The sequence below is a fragment of the Marmota flaviventris genome, chromosome 6 (assembly GCF_047511675.1).
Source record: "Marmota flaviventris isolate mMarFla1 chromosome 6, mMarFla1.hap1, whole genome shotgun sequence".
Classification (NCBI taxonomy): domain Eukaryota; kingdom Metazoa; phylum Chordata; class Mammalia; order Rodentia; family Sciuridae; genus Marmota; species Marmota flaviventris.
This window is the reverse complement of record NC_092503.1, coordinates 72,259,097-72,282,986: the sequence shown is the minus strand read 5'-3', so window position 1 is coordinate 72,282,986 and position 23,890 is coordinate 72,259,097. Positions and strand designations below refer to the sequence as shown.

Here is a 23,890-nt window from a genome sequence, read left to right as displayed (position 1 = left end):
CAGCCACACCCTACCTGCCTATAGTTACCATCCAGTTAATTCCCTATCAGTGGATTAATGCACTGATTAGGTTAACATTCTCATAATCCAATCATTTCACCTCTGAATATTCTTGTATTATCTCACATATGAGATTTTGGGGAACATCTCATAATTAAACCATAAAAACTTGTTCCCCAGCACAGTAATGTTCAGAGGTAGGGCTATGGGGAAGTGATTGGATCATGAGAGCTCTGATTTCATCAGTAAATCAGTTCATTGATAGATGAATGAACTACTGGGAAGTGGTGGAAAATATAGGAAGTAGAACCCAGCTGGAGGGAGCGGGTCCTGGGGTCTTGCCCTTGAGGACTCTGTCTTATTCCTGACTTCTTTCTTTCTCTATCTCTGCCTGGCTATCATGAGCTGATCATTTGTCTCTGCCATGCCATTCTTCCATGTTATTCTACCTCACCTCAGGCCTAGAACAGTGAAGCCAGCTGACCATAGACTGAAACCAGTGAACCATGAGCCAAAATAAATCTTTCTTTCTTTAACTTGTTTTTCTCAGATATTTATCACAGCAATGAAAAGTTGACCAACACACTCACACTCAGACTTATGTGGGGTACAGAGTCTTCCTTGTGGGTGCCATTTTGAATCATGCCATGTTTCCTAGAGGTCAGCAGGAATGAGGAAATCAGCTGCTTCTGATCAAATATTAATGCTCTGGGCCACAGCCATCCATTGTTTTGCAACAAAGTAAAAAAGGGGAAACATCTCCGAGGGTAGTGAAGATGAGGACTATGAATTCTGCATTCATTAAATTAATGGTACCATTTAAACAGCATTGGCAGTGGAAACTCATAATGCTTCTGCCCTGGTCATCTTGAACATCTGCATATCTCACAAAGCACACTTCCAGCCACAAGGGGTTAACATTTTATCCTAAATGCCAAGTCTCCACCAGAATGTAAGTATATTTCTGTTCCAGCATGTTTCAGCACAACCTAGATCAGTCTGAATTTTCTTTCTACTCTTTCCAACTTCTTCTTTGTCCTTCTAAGTAAGGAATGACTCACCCTTTCCTTGAAAATATGATAAATGGATTGTTTCATGCAAAGTCTACCTACCTAGATTTTCTTTGAAAATATAATAAATGAATTGTTTCATGCAAAGTTCACTTACCTAGATGTTTTGAATACAGCTATCAAAGGCAACACAGCTTACTGGTATGTAGTAGGGGGAAATCCTTCCTATTACAATGGAATTTATTGAGAACTGAAATAGAAACCTAGCCTTTAAACATCTAGCATTTACCATGGTGCTAAAAACAGAATGCACACAATACTTGGCTCTTTGCACAATGTCGTTACTTTAATGTCTATTCTATCTTTTATGATGTCTGAGGCAGTGCCCACTCCATTGGTATGGGGACAGAAGACATCATGAATACTCCCAAACTATGGTCCACACACCTAATGATCCAGTTGTAAGTACTATTCTTGTACCACTCTCCCAAATTCCAGTACAATAGTACTGGAGCACAACTCTCATTCAGAGCACAACTCTCATTCAGGTTGGGTATGCCTTCATGTCATTTTTAAATCCTCCAAAAAATAAGAATTCATAACAGTTTTTTTCATAAAAAACAGTATTAATTCTCTGGACATTCTTCTATTCATCTAAATCACTCGTGGTTGAGAGAACGGTTCTCTTCTTTGTCAAGGATAGCTGTCCCCTTGGGGATTGTTCCCATTTAGCCTCCTGACTACATCTTGCCACATCTGTTCACAGTTTCTATTCTTCTCAGTTTTTATGGTTATTAGTTGTCCCCAGACTCAGCCTCCTCCACTTCCTCCCAGTTTCTGGAATATAACACTCTTCTGTTGACTGATCTATTTCTCTAATCAGTTCCCTTCCCACCTAAATACACACTCCCAAGCACTTGTCCACAGACTTCTTCTTCTGCTTTTCTCCTTCAAGCATTTCATCCACTTTCATAGTTTCATTGAGAATATCTAGGAGTCCCAAATCTATCTCACTCCCAGCCTTAGACCAGCATTTAAAACTTTTTATGTAACTTGTCCACTGTTTGGCCAAATTCAAACTCCTCATCTTCCATGCATAACAGCTCCTCCTCCTGTTTTCCCAGTCTTGACTAACAGCACATAGGCTACTTCTCTCACACATAACTGGACTTAGCGTGAACTTTCTCCACTACCATTATCATTATTTTCCTTATTCATTGTTTTTTTTTCAAACCAAGAATTCCTGCATTTTTCAAATTCATGGTATCTCTTCTGCATATATTTACAAAAAGATTGAACCAAATAAAAGTGGCTTTGAAGGGTTCTTTTAAAACTTAAACAGAGCATAGAACTCTCATCATCTTCAACATACATGGCCCAGATGAGACCACTCAAATTCTTTCCCCGAGTTTATTTTTAAGTAGAATGAACTTAGAATCATAAAATCAGAATTATAGAACTCTTAAATTTTAGGGCCAAGACTGTCATGGCTGCTGCCTTTTCATCTCCTACACCCACCAGGTAGAGAAAACCTATCTGCAGTGGCTAAGAATAAAGCAGAGAAATGGATGGAGAGAAGATCCTGGAGGGATATTATTGAGCCTAATTCCAAACACTTAAGTTCCCAGAGCTTCTCTAGTTTCAGTGAGTTCTTTCATTCTATGAGCCCCTACCGGCTCATAAATCCCATTTTTACTTGTACCATTTTTAGTTGGATATCTGTCAGCAGCAACCAAAAGGATTTGAAAATATACCGTTCATATTCTGTTCACAAATTAATCCATTTTCCAAAATATTATTTCTTCCCTCCTCAAAACTTCTTGCTCTAACTTACTTTCCCAATACTATGGTTGTTTGTTTTTGTGTGTGTGTGTGTGTGTGTGTGTGTGTGTGTGTGTGTACAGCCTAGAAAGTGTCTATTCACTGTCCCATACATATACCTGAGCTTTCCTTCATTGTCATTCTCTCTTCCCCTTTTCTAGCAGTTGAAACTGTATATATCTATCTACTGCTCAAAATTCACCACTTAGAGGATTCCTCGACTTCTGTGACTTGTATCTCTTTTGAGCTTACTATGGTGTAAGCTTCTCATTGGTTGAAGGATATTTTCCATCCATGTGTGTATCTGCCACCACTTCATCCCCCAGCACAAGGCCTTGAAGACAAGTGCTTAATAAATTCTGATTCCTTGGTCTCAATAAGAGTATGACCAGCCACCAATTTTTGTATAATATGCATTTCTTTTATTCTAACATGGACATTTTTCACAATTTAATATTGGCAAAATCAAGATTCATCTTCTACTCATCAACATGCCATAATTTAATTAACATTTTTCCTCTCTTAATGGTACATAAAATATGAGTGCATCTTACATTTGATAATATTTTAGATTATGTAAAATAAAATATTGTTCCAGCCCTGATAACAATTGCATTTGATTCTCTGTCTTCCTACCTCTAGGGTAAATCATTCCACATTTTCAACATTTCCTTGGTTCCCTTTTCTATTCCTACTATTGTTATTGTCTCTAGTTCACCTCCTTTAATTTCACTTTCTGAAATATAATCAGACCACTATATTACAATCAGTCAGTGCTACCATTACATCATGGTCCCACATGACAAAACAGTGTATATGATTCTAAATATGATTGCTATAGAGTTAACTCCAGTTAAATGTATAAACTAGCAAAAATACTCTATTTGTTTTAAGTTGTGAATAGGCTACCATGTTACAGGAACCATATTTTATGAAAACAGCATAGTTAGAAGCAAAATAGTGTTGAATTTAAATAAGACTTACAACCAAAGCAATATGACATATTTAATGATAACGTAATTATTATTTTTTGAGCAGCATTGTGGTCTGGGAGAGTCTCAAGATATGAAAGATTTCTAAACAAGTCCAGAGCCCCGTATCATCCAATCATTTTTGTTTGCACATTTTCATTCTTCACTGATTTGTGAAGCTGGAAAATCCAGTGGTCTTGAGGAAGGCAAGTCCATGGTGGGGAAGTTGTCCTCATTAGCATCCGCATGATAGGGATCTTGCCCTACAAACCCTATTCTCCACACTAGAATCTTCAGTTCCAAACTTTCCTCCCTCCCTACATACCTTTGCTCAGGCCAATCCCTTCATCTAGAGTGCTAACAGAACTTTCTGCCATTGTGGAAATGTTCTACAGCTCTGGATTGTCCACTGCAGTAGCCACCAGTACTTATGGCTATGGAACAGAGCACTTAAAGTGTGATTAGTGCAACTGAGAAACTGAGTTTTCAGTTTCATTTAACTTTAATTTAGACTTAAACAGACATGTAGCTAATGGCTACCATATTAGACAGAATATACCTAGCATGTTTTTTGCCCCAGTTTTTCTCCTTAAAATTCCTGACCTTCAAGGGGTATCTCAGGGGCTGCTTTCTCCATGAGGTCCCATCTTCCAGTCTTCCAAGTGGAATTCATTTTTTTCCTTTTTCAAGATTCTCAGCATCCATTGAACCATTATGTGTTAAGCACTTTTTTATGATTTGAATGCATCCCTCCAAATTTCATTTGTTGGGAACTTGATCGCTAAATTTATATGCTAATGATATTTGGAAGTGGAGCCTATGGGAGGTAGTCAAGATGAGATGAGGTCAAGTGCATAGGTTTCTATGATAGCATTGTGACTTTATAAGAAGAGAAAGAGAGACCCAAACCAGCACATCTGCTCTGTCTTGCCAGGTGAGTCTCTGTGCCATGAAGAGCAAGAAGGCTCTTACCAGATGCTGACATGTTCTTGGACTTCCCAGGCTCCAGAACTGTGAGCCAAATAAACTTCTATTCTTCAGAAATTACCCAGTGTTTGGCATTTTGTTATAACACCAGAAAATGGACTAGGACAACACTTTTTTTAATTTACAGGTATTTATCTGCCATTTCCTTTGCTTATCTCCTCTTTGAGAGCTGTGACTACTCTTCTTAATTGGGACCCCACCACATCCAGTGCAGGGTTGCTATAAAATGTTTATTGCTTGAATATATAGCAGTAGCATAGCAATTGACAATAACAGTAAGGAATTGGCAAGGATTGTCACATAGTAAAAGATTAACCTTGGGTTTTAAAAAAAATTTTTCTCCTTGGATCCTAGCTCCCAGGAGATAGCCTCTAAACCCTTAAAATGTCTTGTTTCGTAGTAGGGCCTTTGCCTGGGCCACAATAGGTAGTTTATGCTAATAATGTATGATGGGACCATGGGCCACAGTGTTAGCCCAACCTCTAGAAAGGCTGGAGGCTAAAGTCATCCATGTGTGTGATCAGTATATCTATGTGGCCCATCTCCAATAAAAACTGTGCACCTTGATGAGCTTGAGTGAGTTTCCTTGGATGACACTATTCCATGCACATTGTCACACATCATTGATGGGAAAAATAAGTGAAATCCAAATAGCTCCAATAGATGAGAACAATTCAGAGTTCTGCTCCTGTCTCTCCTAGACCCTCCCTTTCCCTTTGATGATTTTAGTCCATATTCATTTGCTGTTATTAATTGTGACCATGATGGTATTGGTTTTTCTGAGTTCTGTGAGTCGAGAATTATTAAACCCTAAGATGGTGTTAGAAACCTACTGAACTTGCAGTCTCCCAAGATAAAATATGTCATTACAGTGTTGGGAGCTATCCCAGCTGAGAGTTCAGCTCCTTGAGTTCTGCCCCATCACTCAGCTTCTGGCCTGGTGGGCAGAAAGTCACAGGAAGATCAAGGCTGGTGGCCTGATCATCCAAAATGATGAGTCTGTGTCTCAACATGAGCAAGGGACTGGTGAGACAGTGTCTGGGACCAGATTTATATAAGGAGTATATAAGGTGACAGAGGGAATCAGTAGATGAATGACCCTGGGGAAGAAACGGAGAAATGGGAATGAATAGGGCAGCCACACAGTCAGTCCAAGTGGGGGAGTAAAAGGACAGGTAGCCACAGGCCCCTGACTTAAAACTCCTAGAGGTCCTGGTATCCGTGCGCACTGCAGTCCTCAGAGCTAATCCCTACCCCTGACAGTCATGAACTGTGGAGCAGACTCCACAGGCCAGATTTGTTTTAAGGCAGGGTGTGCCTTGTCTTTTGCTGATCATATTTCTACTCTTGACTAAACACCCAGACCCTGGCAAGAAGCTGTCAGGAGGAAGCTGTCAATGAGGAATAAAGCAAAACAATGTCCTTCAGTGAGCAAGGAAACTTGGGGTGGGTGTTCCCTATATCTCCTCCAAAACAACTTCTGATTCCCAGTGCAGTAATTTAAAGGAAGAGCCCTCTTAGCAAAGTCATATCCTTTATACCACCTAAAATTCCACTAGTTAGAGATCCACTCCAGTTTTCTAGCAACCTCCTGAAACAGGCTTCAGGGACATGACCCACAACTTAGTACAGATTCAATAAGTCAGATTCCTTTCCTAACTCCAGACTTAGCTGCATTAGAGGAAAGGTCACTAGCTTGTGGAAGTAAAGGAGAAATCACTCCAGAGTGTGAAGCCCTTCTGGTTAAAGTAGGTGGGATCACTGGGGTAGGGGACCAAACTTAGACACAGGGATTATAATTATCATCATTATTGACACTATTCTGCTGGAGAAGAAGGGAAAGAGCCCAGAAACAGAAGTAAGATGGTATCTGAAACTGGTTTCACACTGACCCACACCCCTTCTCCCTAAAACCAAGTTGTACTCTCACTAGTTCTCAAGTCCCTATCCTTCTCCCAGTCATAGGCTCTACCACATGGAGATTCCAGGAGAGAAACATAGAGCTGGCTTCATGAGGATATCACCGGAGACAGAATTGCTTTTATAGACAAACCTGGAGTAAAATCACCAGTAAACAAAATGGGTCTGTGGGGTAGGGTAAATGGGGTTGAGGGAGCAGAGGGGCAGAAGCACATTATGATGAGTGTCGAATAAGCACAGCTTAAAGAAGTTCAATGGGGAAAGAGACTTTGTTCATTTCCACAGTTCCTGGCACAGGGTGGGACCTTAATATTTAATGAAAAGTTGAATGGATGGGTGAATGTATTACAAAATCACATGTGTTACCAGAATGACATGGGCTAAATCACTTCCTGTCTAGGATCTGAGTTAAGTTAGCTAGTTTGTTTGCTTGTTTTCCTTTCTAGGCACTTAATCCAGTTGTATGGGTTCACAGATATTTTGTTCCCTATTTCCTGTCTCCTACCTAGAACACTCGTAAGCTTGCCTGTCGTTTTCCCTACCCTTTCACAGATGAATTCTAGGTTTATGAGGGTCTTGGAACATCTTGGAGGCATTTGAGTCTTTCGGGTTTTTTTGTTTTGTTTTGTTTTTAACAGGAGGGGATTTCTTGTGAACAAGTTCTCGTGCAAGAGCAGAAGACAGTTCTGTTCAGAAAGGTGTAAAGAATGACACAGACAGAGTGCAAACAAGGAGTAAACCCACTAGGTCAGGGTGAGGGCAGCCGGAAGGCCCCCGGGCTCTTCTGAGAGGGGGGTGCTGCTCATGGCGGTCCAGGAGCTTCTGCTCTGTGTGTGTGTCCACCAATGGATGTCCATGCCCTTATATAGGCATGGCCTTGGAGCCCCTAGGAAAACACTGACCAATAAATTAAATTGAAAAATATGTAGGAGGCAGGGAATATCAACCTGGAGTATTTGTCAATGGCATGGGTGTTCTGGAAGAGGCGGAGCCCCACCTGGCCCTTGAGAAGCCCCCTTTTCCTGGAGGAGCTAGACTCACTGCCCAGGGCCAGGTGGACCACTATTTTATCTTGCTTTTCTTCTTCTGTCAGAATATGGTTTCTTGGGTACCCAGCCAGGCTGTTGGCCTCAGACTCACTGCAGCTTCCATCCAGCATCATGGTTTTTGAATGAGGCATTCCACACATGCATGGGACCTAAGGGCAGCAAGCACAAAGGACTTGGTTAGTCCTTAAGAGCTGGGCAGAGACGGCCTGGCTTGAAAGCAAAGCCCCAGTGCTACTCAGAAGCACAGAAAGAGCTAGAAGGATCTCCAGAGAGCATTTAGTCCAATGATTTTCTATCCTGGCTGCATATCAGAATCACCCAGGCCAAACCCAGGCCCCATTCCAAACTAATTAATTTAAAACTCCTGGTAATTCTACTGTGCTGCCAGAATTGAGAATAACTGATATAGCCCAATTGTAAAAGCAAAAACCCAGACCCCAGAGAGGTATACAATTGTCCTGAGCTTCCACAGGTAGTTTCAGAGCCAGGAATTTAAACCCATAGATTCTGATTCCAGTTTTTTTTTTTTTTTTTTTTTTTAGTACTGGGGATTAAACTCAGGGATACTTGACCACTGAGCCACATCCCCAGCCCTATTTTGTATTTTATTTAGTGACAGGGTCTCACTGAGTTGCTTAGCACCTTGCTTTTTGCTGAGGTTGGCTTTGAACTCGAAATCCTCCTGCCTCAGCCTCCTGAGCCACTGGGATTATAGGCAAGTGCCACTGCACCCAGCAGGATTCCATCTTTTTGTACATGAATCAAAAGATGATTAGAGGGCTGCAATTGTGACTCTGGGGTTGTGGGTAGAGTGCTTGCCTAGCACATGTGAGGCACTGGGTTTCATCCTTAGCACCACATGAAAATTAATAAATAAAATATTGTGTCTATCTACAACTAAAAAAAAATTTTAAAAAGATGATTAAGTAGAAAAGTGTCCTTACTCCAAATAGTTAACATTTAAGAGTAAAGGGTCATGATGCACCAACAAAAATATGTTTAAATGGGGAAAGAGCGCTCACAAAAATAGCAAATTAATGACGTTAGATCTAGTTGTGGAGTATATAAATGTAGACTATCCTATTCTTTAAATTATTTCTGCAAGTATGAAAATATTTATAAGGAATTCTAAGTTGGAGGGAGGACATGGTTTCTCTTGTTTTCTCCTCACAGCTGGAATCAGTAGTGAGCAGGCTCCAGCAGGCATCTGGGCTTGTCTGTGTTGGCCAAAAGCATGAGGCCTACTAGATACAGCCAACTGGCCATGGGCTTATTCTTCTCCATCTTTTGACTTTAATTACATTTCTGATCTGGCTCTCAGCCCTTTACTGCCTCTGTCTTTACCACCTGGGAAAGTGAAATAATGACATTTCACAACCTGCCTCCTACTATTATAGGTCTTGAAATACTCAGGTGAATGTCATGAAGCTTTCAAATGCAAAAATAGATGAATGATTTATTGCAAAATTAGATTACTTGAACTATTCTTATGCTTGAAGAGATCATTGTGGTTTAGGAGGTATTTTTAAAATCAAGTATGATTGCTTCATTATTCTTTCTATCCCTTGTTCCCATCAGTAACAGTAATTAGTAACACATTAATACCTTCCTGAACAATTAACAGACTTATAGGATCAAAAGGTCAGTAAGCGATCATCTATCCAACTGTGCACACTTAGGTATAATCACACTGAATCCTTAATAAACTTGTGAGGTATTGTCATGGGGGTCTGTTTAGGTACTTTCTTAATAAAAGCACAGGTTTTTACTTTGCTCAAACTGAAATTCTTTCTGCTAAAATGAAAACACTTTTCTCCTAGAGTTTGGAGTTAGAATAGGAAATGCCAAAAATTATGAGAAATTCCTGTTTTTCATATCAGCTTGTTCCTCAGAAAGGGCAAGTGGCCCTTAGCCTATTAGGTCTGGATAATCAGCCTGCATACTACATCCCTGTGCCTCCTGCATGCTCCAAAGCAGCAGTGGCTCCACATTGGAACCAGGGGTGAGCCTATCAGGCCCCAGGCAGGAAGGCTTTGACCTTTATGCAGACAAAGTCAGACTCCAGCTTGTTATAAGTGCGGATCCATGATGCCATCCTCAGAGACTCTGAATCAGAAAGTTTTGGGGTTTGGCCCTGGAATCTTTTTATTTATTTGTTGGTTTGTTTGCTTTGCAGTATTGGAGATAGAATCCAGGGCCTCCTCATGCATGCTAGGCAAGCACTCTACCACTGAGCTACACCCCCAGTCAGGAATTTTTATTTTTAACAGACATGGGAAGTGATTCCAGGGCAGGTCCTTCTTGGCTCAGATTTGGGAACCTGGGCTTCTCTGGGAGTCCGTTTAATGATCATGAAGTGTGCTTTCTCTGTGGCGCAGCAGAAGAGAGATTTACTGTCTTCCCACCACTGCCTGCCCTGCAGCTACTACCTTTCCATCTTTAATTCACACACTGACCCCAGTGGAGCAGAAATTGTCATACTTTCCCATTCCACATCTGTTCTCACACAAACAGACAGATGTAAGGGCCCAATGACCTATTACTCTGTAAACAGAGTCTTATAAAAATCACTGACAACGATCATGACCCATAGTATTAATGAACTGCCTGGATAGACATGTGGTTAATGGTTCATGAGCCCATATTTGTCAGATGCAAGCTTTGCTATTTTTTGAACAGGTAAGTCTATGGATTGTAAATCAAAAGCATTTAAATATAATCCAAAGGAATTTGATAACAATGCAAAAATAATTGAAAACTCAAACAAGTATGCAAATACTAATGTAAAAAATTTTGAATTAAAAATAAATTCTTAATATATTTGAAGACAATGTGAAAAATTTGATAGGTATTATGTGTGTATTGAAAGGCTATTTTTTAAAAGCAAACATTTCTTTTTCTAAAATTTAAAGCTCCCTTGTGCTAAGGGACCAACAGTCACCCAGATGTGCACAAATGTGTGATTTTTCATGTTTTCTGATCTCTATAGCTTTTAGGTGATGGACATTTTGATTAGTGCAGTGATTAGTAATGACTTGGTAATAAGTCAGCATTTTATTTCTTACTGTGATTAACAAGCATTAGAATATGAATGAAATAGACTTTTCTTTCTGTGCCAAAGGCCCATGAACATTGCTTTGTAAGATTTCCCATTTGCCTTCTACCTCACAGTGTGGTGTGGTATATAGTGCAATGCAGTGTAGACCCTATAGTATTTCCAGTGAGCCTAATGGCTAAAATATTAGCCTTTACGTTTACTGTGCCTAAATTTTCCCAGGGTCAAAACACCTATCAATAAAGCAGCTTTAGGGCTGGGGTTGTGGCTCAGTGGTAGTGCACTTGCCTAGCATGTGTGAGGTACTAGGTTTGATCCTTAGCATCACATATAAATAAATAAAAATAAAGGCCCATCAACAACTAAACAACAACAACAACAAAAGCAGCTTTATGTTCTAGAATTCTCCCCTCCTCTGGTCACAGAACCAGGAAGTATTTTCCCTGACATGTTCAATAACATTGGTAATATTTTGTGTGACTAGGACCCTACAGTTTCAAATAACTTTTATATATTGCCTTATGTGACTCTTACAACAACCCTGGGAGGAAGGTAGAAGTGGGTTCTGTAATCCCCTTTTTACAGATGAGGAAACAGGCCAGGCTCAGGTGGCAGAATTGTGCCTAAATCCAAGTTTTCTTTTTCCTAGTCTTTGATCAAAAACTGTTCTTTGGGATCCTTTGTTGTAGAAGCTAGAACTTATTCTAACACAGGACCTTCCTCCTTGGGTATAAGCACCTCCTTTTTCTACATACAACACCCCCACACCACTCTTGGCCAACCACCTTCTCACTCTCATCCAACCAGAAGCAGCAGCTATAAGGAAATGAAGGGGCCACCCTCACCTTCTCCCGCAGCTTCCGTTCCTTCCACTCCTGAGACGTGGTCAGGTAGTTGACCGCTGCATACTCCAGCACCGAGAGGAACACGAACACAAAGCTGACCCAGAGGTAGATGTCCACGGCCTTGATGTAGGACACGCGGGGCATGGAGGCGTTCACGCCCGTGATGATGGTGGACATGGTCAGCACCGTCGTGATGCCTGCAACACCCAGACCCGTCAGCTGGCACAAGGCTCAGAGCTTCAGAGTCACAGTTTTACATTCTCTGACTCTTAGATGGAATGAGAAATTCCCTGGACATGTTTTTACCTTGTGGGGGTGGAATGATCTGCTCCCCAAGCAGCCAGGCACCCCAACCCCTTCCCCAGCACACCTCCACCCAGCCCCTTCTCCAAGTCCCCTCCACTAGCTTGGGAAAGTGGGTTTCTATGATACAGCTGACAAGGTCAGAAGTGATTAGGAAAGGACCTATTCTGCTGTGGAACTGACAACAATGACTGGAGGACACTTTTAAAGGAACTTTCCCAACCCTGAAAGAATGAGCATACTCTCCCTCATCTGAGTCCATTTATTAAGCCCAACTGTGGAAATTCTTGGAAGCCTTCATGCTAGTTTTTTCTCCATTGTGCTTTGCTGGTTAAACCCTCCCGTTCCTCAGGGTCCAACCTGATTTTGTCCACACTGGGATGATGGGTTGTAAACTCTGACTGTGGAATTTAGGGTCTGGGAAGGGGTACAACCAAGGCCTCAGGAAAGCAGCTCTTCCTTTTCCCTAAATTATATGATATGATCCCTACCTCAAAGCCCTATCTAAACAAGAGCAGCAAAAGAAACTTTTGTATTTATAGAATAACTTTGGCATTTGCAGAATCATTTTATTCATCTAAATACTGAGCTCCAATACAGCCAGTTGTGGAAGTCTATGCCCCAGACAGGCTATATCCTTCTGAATTGGTACAACCCAAGTTGGTATAGTTCTAGCCAACTATGGTTTTCATAATGTTGTAGAGGAAACGGAGGCTTCATCTAAGAGACAGGTGGAATGGTTGCTTCTTCTGATTCCAAGAGGTAAAAACCTCTGAATTGGTTTTAAAACCTCTGAATTGGTTTTAAAACCTCTGAATATGGTTTTACTTTTCCTTTGCCTAGTAATCTTAAAAAAAAAAAAAAATTAGCCACCCGACCACACCGTATCAAGTGCTTTTACCCAGTGAAACTCTGGCGGGCACAGCTTTGTGGTCAATCCAGAAGGACACCCAGGACAGCATGACCATCAGGGTGGCAGGGAAATAGGTTTGGAGCAGGAAGAAGAAGATGTGTCGATGCAACGTGAAGTTAATGTACAGTCGGTTGTACCAGCCTGGGGAATACAGAAGTCAGTGAGATTTTGAGTACTTTCCTTTCCACAATCTAAGCCCTTTCTCCTATGAATAAGATCTTGACAATACTATCTAACTTCATAGCTGTTTGGAGAAAGGTAGAGCAAAACAGATATGTGTTTAGTTGTTGGTTTGGTTATGTGTTATTTGCAGACCACAACCATATTTGCGGAGTGATTGGCTGCTCAGGAGCATGAGAAGTCGGAGTGGTTCTATACCACCAAGGCAGGAGCCAGGACAGCTGGGTGCTCATCACTGTCCTCTTTATTGAGAGATGAGTCACTCATTCCACCCCATCACAAGAAGAAATAGGCCACCAATTCTACAGTCTGACATGAGTTCTACTCCTGATACCCATCCTCCTTATGGAAACCTGTTACCCCATGGGCCATTGCTCAGAAAAAAAAATGGCAGCATGCATCTATTTCATTATGAAAATATGAGAATCACTGATTAATGGTTTTTAAAGGAGATTGACATTGTTAAACTTCAAATGACCCACAATCACTGAGACCCAAGGTGGGGTGAAGGACAGTGTGAATGTGAAGGGAACTAAAGCTGTCTGCACACCCTCATCTGCCTTCTGGTTCAGTCCAGTCTCCTCCAAGAACACCACAACTCACTGTTGTCCCAAAGTGGACTACACACAACAGCAGTACAAGATGACTTGTGAAGTTCAGAAGAAGGTATTTTTTTGTTTGTTTCGTTATTAAAATCATCTTCTGTTATGGAAAATGATACCAGTTTTCCACTGATTTCTTTTCGAAATAAGGTACAAAAAGGGACTTATAGAAAAAATTAAATCCATGACCACATGCATAGCCTACCAAGTAAGACAAACATGGCAGGAGTGTTATGCAAGTTTGCTGAGGTCTGGGAGACCTAGATTGAATCTGTCTTATTTGGGACATGGGGAGATGAGACTCTCAGAGGCTTCTCCAAGAACTCAACCTGAGTTTTGGATGAGCTTGGGTCACTTGAGTTATCTAGAGGTCAGGACTCTTCTCATACAGTGTCCCTTTAATTGAGCAGGTGGTCACATGCTGGGGCCTGAGGGGCAATCATAGAAGCCCAGCTCTTGCTTTCTTCCCTCAAGGATTTATAAAGAATTGAGTGGAGGTCCCATGAAATGAAAATGCTCACTGACATACTCAAGGTATGGAACCATGAATATCTAAGTGCTAAAATGTCCATCTAAAGTATAAACAGGAAAATCTTTAGGTTTTGAGACACAGAGCCCAAATTGCTATTGGCTATAATGACTAAGGAAGGCTCATAGAGGAGTTGAGTGCACACAGGACACGTGTGAAGGGAACTAAGGTTGATAGCACTCCAATACTGGACCTTTCCCAGAGAGGTTCTGATTTAGTCCATCTGGCTCAAGTGGAAGTTAGCAGAGTCAGGATACGTTAGAGGGGGGTCCACAGGACCAGGCTGGAGCCATCGGGTGAGTCCTGACAAATTTGCTATGGATATGGGTAGACTCCTGAGTTGTTGAATGGGATAGGTGCTTTTAGGGGAATGAATAAATAGGAAGGGATCTTCAACTCTAGTGAGACAGCTAATCATTTTTTCATCCAACAGCTTTTGTTCAGGCTTGTTGGCTTTATTTTCCCTACTCAAATTGACATCTTTGAAGCAAATCACACTAATCCTTAGGTTTGCACCAGACCTTTTTAGAGGACCAATAGCTGCTTTTATTTTTATTAAACTATTAATACTCATTATCCTTCCTTCTAAGAAAATCAGAAAGAGTTTTCCTGAAAACATTGGGAGGGATCCAGGAGCTTTGAACATGTACACTCTGTGTGGCAAGCAGAACGCTCCTGGGTGGCATCACTGCTCCCATGCCAAGGAACACGAAACCTTGCTTGTGTGGTACATGGTGAATAATGGGAGTGAAGATGCATTTTAATCTGTACTCTAGAAAGACTGGGGAACAAAACAGACAAGCATGCTATTCCAGTAAAGAGAATATCTAAGAGGAGTACACATGGGAATTAAGGAGATTACATGGCCACTTACCAACTGGGCAACTTCAACCAGTAGCTTAATCCCTGAGTCTCAGTTTTTTCATCTGCAAACTGGGAATGATAATATCTACACCACAAATTTGTTGGGTAGAAATATGTTAATTAACATGAAGGGCTTAAAACAGTGGCATATAATAGGAGTTATATAAGAAACTCTCAATAATGGCTTTGTTGATTTGAACTTGGTGAGAACAATGAGAAAAGAAAATTGTGTGGCACACATAATCAGAGTGAAAGTGGAGAGATGGAAGAGGATGAGTGCCGTGGCCATACTCAAGCAGACCTGAGTTGCCCTGACACCTAAACAATCTTTTGCAGTGTTTGATGCTATGAACCCAAGGGTGTTGTGGAGGCAGATGCAGGCCAGGGAGGAACAGGAAGTCTTGCTAAAACCTCCTGAAGAAGGAAGTAGATTTCTCAGTGCTGGGACAAAGGGAAAAGATGTGAAAAGGCTGCTGGGGTCCCAAAGCCACTAGGGAACTATTATAGGTTGAATTGTGTTCCCTAAAAAAAGTGTTGAAATTTCTAGACACATATGACCTACCCAAATTAAACCAAGAGATATAGAAAATTTAAACAGACAATAACAAGCAATAAGATGGAAGCAGTCATTAAAATCTAGGACCAGATGGATTCTCGGATTAATTATGTCAGACTTTTAAAGACAAACTAATGTTAATGTTCCTCAAATTATTCCATGAAATAGAAAGGGATAGAACACCTCCAAATACATTCATAAAATCAATATCACCTTCATACCCAAACCAGATAAGGACAAATCAAGGAAACAAAACTACAGACCAATATCCCTGATGAATTTAGGTGCAAAAATCCCTAATAAAATATTAGCAATCTGCATTCAAAAACACATTGTACATTACAATCAAGTTGATTTCATTCCAGGAATGTAAGATTGGTACAATAAATGCGATTCATCACAAAAATAGAATTAAGGACAAAAACTACATGTTCATCTCAATAGATACAGAAAAATTCTTGGACAAAATTTAATACCCATTCATGTTACATACAAACACTGAAGAGACTAGGGATAGAAGGAGCTAATCTCATCATCATAAATACTATGACAAGCCCAAAGCCAACACCATACTGAATGAATGGGGAAAAGCTTAAAGAATTTCCTCCCAAATCAGGAACAAGATTCTCAGTTCACTCATACTACTGTTATTTTGGGGTATGAGGGTTAGAGGCATGGGGATTGTACCCAGGGCATTTAACCACTGACTCATATCCCCAGACCTGTTTATTTTCTACTTTGAGACAGGGTCTCTCTGAGTTGCTTAGGGCCTCCCTAAGTTGCTAAGGCTGGTTTTGAACTTGCAATCCTCGGCCTCCCAAGCCATTGGGATTACAGGTGTGTACCACTGTGCTGGGCTCACCATGGCTATTTTTTATATAGTTCTTGAAGTTCTATATAGAGCAATCAGGCAAGAAAAAGAAATAAAAGGATATAAATAGGAAAAGAAGAAGTCAAATTATCACTGTTTGCAGATGATATGATCCTGTACTTAGAAGACTCAAAAAACTTCACTAAAAGTCTTTTTGTCTTGATAAATAAATTCAGCAAAGTAGTAGGGCATAAGACCAACATTCAAAAATCAGTAGTTTTCCATTACACCAATAACTAACCTGATGAAAAAAAAATCAGGCAAACAATTCCTTCACAATAGTCTCAAAACAAACAAAAAAACCCCCCACAAAACCTGGAAATCAATCTAACCAAGGAGGTAAGAGAGCTCTACAATGAAAATTATAGAACACCAAAGAAAGAAATTGAAGAAGACATTAAAAGATGAGGAAACATCCTATATTCGTGGATAGGCAGTATTACTATTATTAAAATGGCCATATGACCAAAAGCAACCTGCAGATTCAATTCACTCTCCATTAGAATTCCAATGACATTCTTCATAGAACTGGAAAAAGTAATCCTAAAATTCATATGGAAGAATTAAATATCCAGAATAGCCAAAGAAATCCTGAGTAATAAGAACAAGGCTGGAGGCATCACAATACTTGTCCTCAAATTGTACTACAATAGTAACAAAAACGGCATGATACAAAGCCCAATGGAATAGAACAGAGTAGAAGACAGAGAGACAAACCCACACAGATATGATCATCTCATCTTTGACAAAGGTGCCAAAAACATAAGGTGGAAAAAAGAAAGACTTTCTAACAAATGGTGTTGGGAAAACTGGATAACCACTTGGAGAAGAAGTAAACTATTTATCACCCTCCACAAAAGTCAACTCAAAATGGATGAAAGACCTAGGAGGTAAATCAGAAACTGTGCAACTGATAAAAGAAAACATAGGGTCAACACTCTAACACAGGTGCAGGCATTGACTTCTTTAATAAGACTTATAAAGTGCAAGAAATAAAACCAAGAATAAATAAGTGGGATGGCAGCAAATTTTAAAAGCATCTTCTGCATAACAAAGGAAACAATAACATGAAAAGAGCCTACAAAATAGAAGAGATCTTTGCTGGTTACTCTCTGACAGAGGATTAATATCCAGAATATACAAAGAACTTAAAAATTTAACATACACACCCACTCAAATTAATCAATAAATGGACAAATGAATTAAACAGACATTTCTCCAAAAAGAAATGCAAATGGCCAGCAAATACATGAAAAAAATGTGCAATATCATTAATAGTCAGGGAAATGCAAATCAAAACTACAAGAGATGTCATCTCAAAATGGAATCACAGTCATCAAGAATATAAATAATAATAAATGCCAGCAAGAATATGGGGAGAAAGGAACAATTATTGGTGGGACTGTAAATTAGTACTACTGTGAAAATCATTGTGGAGATTCCTCAAGAGACTAGAATGGGACCACCATGTGATCCAGCTATTTTACTCCTTAGTATTTATCCAAAGACCTGAAATCAGTATATGACCATGATACATGTGTACCAATGTTTATAGTAACACAATTCACAACAGCCAGGTTATGGAACCAGCTTAAGTGTCTGTTGACAAATACATGGGTAAAGAAAATATGGTATATCTACACATTGTAGTTCTACTTAGCTGGACAGAAGAATAAAATTCTGTCATTTATACGTAAATGGATGAACTGGAGAACATCATGCTAAGTGCTCAGAAAGTTAAGGTTTGAGGGAGCCTGAGTGGTGTAAAGAAAAAGAGGTGAGAACAATCTTTGGATCAACCAAAGCTGCACTCTGTTGCATCTCTGTGTCCAGTACCTGTGTCCTGCTACCATCACCATCATGCCCAATATCACTACACTGAAGGGGATGTCAAAGGAGATAAAGCCAAGGTGAAGGATGAACTACAGAGAAGATCCACAAGGTTGTCTGCTAAACCTGCTCCTCCAATACCAGAGCCCAAGCCTAAAAAGGCCCCTGCAAAGAAGGGAGAGAAGGTATCCAAAGGGAAAAGGGAAACCTGTCGACGACAAGGATGGGAATAACCCTGCAGAAAATGGAGATACCCAAACAGACCAGGCACAGAAAGCTAACGGTGCCATTGCTGCCAAAGGAAGTGTGTGCATTTTTGATAACTGGGTCCTTCTGATGACTGAATAGTTTGAAATACTATTTTTTATCAAGTTTTATAAAAATGCAGAATTTTGTTTTACTTTATTTTTTAAAAAGCTATGTTGTTAGCACACAGAACACCTCATTGTTGTTTGGGAGAGAAGGAGCATATGTCACTAGTAGAATGTCTCCAAAGCTGGATTCCTGTGGGGAACACCTTTCCCTGCCATTTTTAGAGACTTTCTCTTGGCTCCCAAGAGAAGGGACTTCCTGATATTGGCACACATAGCCACCTTGGCACAAACGCCTTGCGGTATGGAAAAACTCAAATTCATCTTTATGTCCTCCTCTCCCTCTCCACTAACAGCATAGACTTAATGCCCCTAAACTCAGACAAGTTGGGACCTGACTTCCAACAATTGGTTTTACCAGTGTGTCAGGCAATCTGGACTTTCCAGTGACATCATTGAGATAGTGTTCCTCAGAAAAGCAGTAGTTCCTTTTTTAGATTGTGGACCTTAAGACTGATAATTCTGCCATATTCATTTCATTTTCTAAAAGTCAGGGTTGACTCATGAAAAGTTGTTAAACAACATGCTAAACGTGAAATGTCAATACTCACTCTAAACTTTCCCTATTCAGAGCATCAAATGAAGACTTAATAGGGCTTTATAGTGGCTTCCTAATTTTTGTGTCTATCCAAGAAGGGAATTTGAAAGTTGTTGTATACTGTTAGTGATTGTCTGCCTGAAATACCATGTCTGTTTATGAAAATTATCTTTAATAAAGCTGGATACAGTTTGGATTAGAAAAAGAAAGTCAAGAATTGAATGTTTTCCCTAACATGTGGAAGTTACAGAGAAGCACAGAATTTTACAAAGGTGTGATCTCATGAAAATAGAATGAAGATTAGTAGAGGAAGGATAATGGATCAAGGGGGATGGAGGAAGGAAGGGAAAGGGGGAAGAACGAGGGAATAAAATCAACTACATTATATTGATTCATACTTTCATGAATATACAACAACAAATCCCACTTTGATGTGTAATTATAATGTATTAATAAAAAATATATATATACATATACTTGGAAATAAATAAAAAGAAGACCAGAAGAGAAAATGAAGGGACAGGGGAAAGGGGCAAGGAGAGGGAAAGGGGAAGTACTGAGGAGTGAATTGAAGCAAATTATGTTATGTACATATATGAATGTCACAATGAGCTCCACTGATACATATAATTATAATGCACTAATAAAAACATTAAGAAGGGACCTCAGGAAAATAGAAGGGAGACAGGTGAGTTGAGGAAAGTGACTGGGGGAGTAAGGAGAGGAGGGAATGGGGAAATACTGAGGAATGAAAGTGATGTAATTGTGCTATGGGCCAGTACAAACATGTCACAATGAATCTCATTATTATGTGTAATCATAATGCACCAATAAAAACATAAGATCATAAAAATTCTTAAAAGTACATTATTACTCTGTCTCTTCCCCAGACTCACATGATATGGCAATTAACTTACAATATTAACCTGCAAAAAAATTTTTTTAAATTATATGTATATATATGGAATTTCTAATTCCCAGTACCTATGAAGGTGACATCATGACCTCATTTTGATATAGGGTCTTTGCAGATAGAATAGAGATAAAATGAGATTATAATGGATTAAGTTAGGCCCTAATCCAATAGCTGGTATCCTTACAGAAGAGGGAAATTTGGGCCTACACACACACACACACACACACAGAGGACACCCGGTGAGTATACAGAGACAAGGGGGTGCCATGTGATGGCGGAGGTAGAGACTGAAGTGTGGCTACAAGCCAGGGAATGTCAAGAACTGCTGGCAACCACCAGAAGCTGGGCATAGGCAGGAAGGGTTTTTCCCTAGACAAGAACAGCAACAGATAAATTCCTGTTGTTTCAAGCACCCAGTTGTGGTGCTTCATTACAACAGTCCAAATAAAAGTAATCCAAGAGTTAAATGTGAGATCAGAGAAGAGCTGACAAGTAGTTCTCTTAAACTTTCAAACATAGCCCAGGATCCAAGAAGAAATTAAAGATTAAAAAATGTTTCATTGGAGCTGGGGCTGTAGCTTAGTGGTAGAGTGTTTGTCTAGCATGCATAAGGCCTGGGGTTCAATTCCCAGTACTACACAAAAAGAAAAAAGAATCAATGGTCTTGATATGGATAATAAATATATGTGCTTGGAAAGCTATCTGCCTATCTTACTAAGTAGGATTACAAATCAGGTTATAGAATAGCATGTAGAATAGGACCCTGCCCTTGTTAAATTATACAGGTAAAGCTGGAAGTCTTGAAGGATAAGTTGTGTTGCTACTGATGATGAAGTCTAAGAATATAGCAATTTTGTTTTATTCTCTGCCTCCTGATTTTAAACACAGTTTACATCTTAGAACTATGGATTCTCTTAAAAATCAAAATTTATTTTCACTGAGCAGGGAAAAGACTGAAAAATTCTAATGAGTTTTCTTTCACATTTGAGTCAGGCTGTGACAAAAAGGTAGCTACCGGTGCTGCTGTAGAAGGCCAGTCTGGAAGTTGTGTGAAATTTCTGAATCAGAAACTGAGACAAGGAGATCTTCTCATCTGTTTTCAGGGATTCATCCCCATTCTTCCAATACAGCATCAGATCTTCATCTGTATATGCATCTTTGGGGAGAAGAAAAGAAATTAAATCGGATGCCTTTGTTTCTGGGTGGCGTGCAGCAATAGAGTAGTCCTGCACCTGCCTGGGCAAACAGCTCTTATCACTGGCGGGCAGTGCTCACATTGGGTAGGGAATAAGGTGATGGAATAGAAAACATTGATACTTACAGCTCTCCAGCTCCAAAGAGCAGGTCTGGGAGTCCAGGGGAAAGTGGCTGAAGTCCATGTTGCACATGGCAGTGACAGTAATCCTGCACAACCCAGATATGAGAGTTGGCTTGTGCAACAAGCTATTGGCTCATGCACCCGCCCAAAGTGAGGAAGACACAGAACATGGCCAAGAGCAGCTGCCTCCTTGTGTTTATTTCAGAAGTTTGGTTACATAGATGTCTAACTTAAAGAACCTTAACTTCTAGAGTTTGGTCTTCTCTGACAGGTGTTATTAGTACTCTACTGGATCCCCTTTACTGGGCTGCTGCACCCCTTCTCCAGCCACTGAGGAGGGGTGTTGACTGCTAGTGGCCCACATCTGCACTCTTCTCTGGGCACTGCCCTCAACCAGCAGGGCTGCCTGCCCCAGAGGAGCCTGGGAGATTAGCACGCCCCATCCTTCACCCAAGACCAGGAAGTATCTAGTTTTATTATTTAATTCTGGTGAACTATAAAATCAGGCAAGTAAGATATGGAAAAAGATGGGTTAGTTAGTCCAGAAGCCAACCTGTAATGGCACTCAACAAACAATAGTTTTTGCTATTATTAGTATTTTATTATTTATTACCAATCAATTAGAATAGTACACCCTCAAGGATGGAATGTACGTAGGTCATTGTCTCCAACAACTCAATTAGACCAGAGTAGTTTTCTAAGCCATGCTTAAGATCCCCAGTGATGTGGAGGTCTCCACCTGCTGGGTGGCCTTTTCATTTTTGGACAATTCTGACTGGCATCGGAAGGCTCATGCCATCCCACAGATCACAGCAACAAACTCTTCCAGGCCAAAGGAACTGATCATACATAGTGGAATGGCACTGGACAAGAAACCATGGCCCCATGGATACTTGCCTCATGCTGTACAGCACATGACCATCTGGGAACACCCTCAGCATGATGTTGTCAGTGGTGGTGTCGTGAATGAATGACCTTTTGGAGTGAACAAAGAACACATCTGGGACCCAGATTTTCTTCACCAGCCGTCCATCAAAGGTCATGCTCTTGTTGCTGGTGCTGGGGAAGGCCAGCCTCTCATCCTTCCAGTAATGCCGCAGGTACAGGGTCATGGTGAAGTCCTATGGGAGCCAGGGGCAAGACCAGACTGAAATGGTTCAGAGAGCTTCCTTCCTCAAAATTCTGTTGTTCTCAGCTTCCAGAGTCAGGGGGAAAGTTCCACAGCCCTGGGCACCATAGCCAATGTGATGGTGCTGCTGCAGATGAGAAGGGCTCATTTTTGTGCCTCGTAAAGTTGGAGCCCAGGAGACAGAGCAACCCACAAAGGAAACTTACAGGCATGATGCTGTCATCCTGTCCTGCTGGCCAGCAGCAGGAATTTCCTCCAAAGCTCTGTTCTCACTCACTAGACCCTGAGTACATGGCTTTTAACCTATCTGGCTAACCATTTCATTTTGGCATGGTGGCCGGTTTCAGAAACCTAAACAGTCAAGGGTTCCTCTTAGAAAGATTTCTACCATTAGATTTCTACCATCATTGAAGGCATAATTGTGTCCTGACTATCACTGAATCCCTGTTCATCATTAGATGTAATGCCTGGAAAAGCATATGTTAGGTACTCAATAAATATTTGTTAGATGGAAAAATGGGAAGATGAATGGATGAGGACACAGGCAACTGCATACCTACTATAATTCCAGTTCAAAAGCTTATCCTGTTAAAAATTGTCTCCTTGGGCTGGGGATGGAAGTCAGTCATAGAGCAGTTGCCTAGCATATGCTGGGCCCTGGCTTTTGATTCCCATCACTACAAAAATAAAAATAAAGTATCCCCTTGTCTGTATAATTGATGGTCAAACTCAAGAGTTTGGTTCTTATACCATGGCCAGAGATAGGACACAAGATGCAAATGGAAGCAAGTGGACAAAGGATAGAGAAGAGAGTGAATGATGGTGGGCCAAGAAGAAGCCCTAGGAAGGGAAGAAAGAAAGAACAGGCACAGAGATTAGGCTTACGTGAAAGTCTGTCCCTAGACTGACCATCACTTGCCACAAATTCTTCTTCCATACATGAAGAAACAGCCAATTATGTGAGGAGGAGATGTGAGCCAAATGTCCCTTCTGGGTCCCACAGCTAGAGACCATGCTCTGAGGGACATTGCCCAGGGGGAGTGCCACATTGTAAATTCACAAACATGTGCAAGGCCAGCTTGGACAGTATCTACCTACCATTTTCTTTGTGGTGGAGCAACTGGTGGATTGCTCTAAGACAAGCAAGTCATTTTGGACACTTCTCTCTGAGATCCTCAGTCACACTTTCATAAGAGCCTTCACATCCAGAGTGGACATCTGTACTGATTCATATTTAAAGCAGCCAGGCTAGGCCCAGACCCAAATGGTTCTGGAGCTGAACCATTTGGATATCCAAAGGATTTGGCAGTGT

At 40.6% G+C, this 23,890-nt stretch overlaps 1 protein-coding gene across 1 annotated transcript in view; it reads right to left on the bottom strand.

The window, feature by feature from the left end:
• Positions 1-7,537: 7,537 nt before the first annotated feature.
• Gabrr2 (gamma-aminobutyric acid type A receptor subunit rho2) overlaps positions 7,538-23,890 on the bottom strand; it is a 50,899-nt gene continuing 34,546 nt past the window's right edge. Inside the window, exons 3-8 of the mRNA XM_027928260.2 lie at positions 22,347-22,570; positions 21,453-21,535; positions 21,147-21,287; positions 12,863-13,015; positions 11,659-11,855; positions 7,538-7,907 (exon numbers count right to left, since the gene is read on the bottom strand). Of these exons, the coding sequence (XP_027784061.2) occupies positions 7,596-7,907; positions 11,659-11,855; positions 12,863-13,015; positions 21,147-21,287; positions 21,453-21,535; positions 22,347-22,570 (1,110 nt within the window). The 3' untranslated portion in view covers positions 7,538-7,595. The remainder of the gene's footprint in view (positions 7,908-11,658; positions 11,856-12,862; positions 13,016-21,146; positions 21,288-21,452; positions 21,536-22,346; positions 22,571-23,890) is intronic.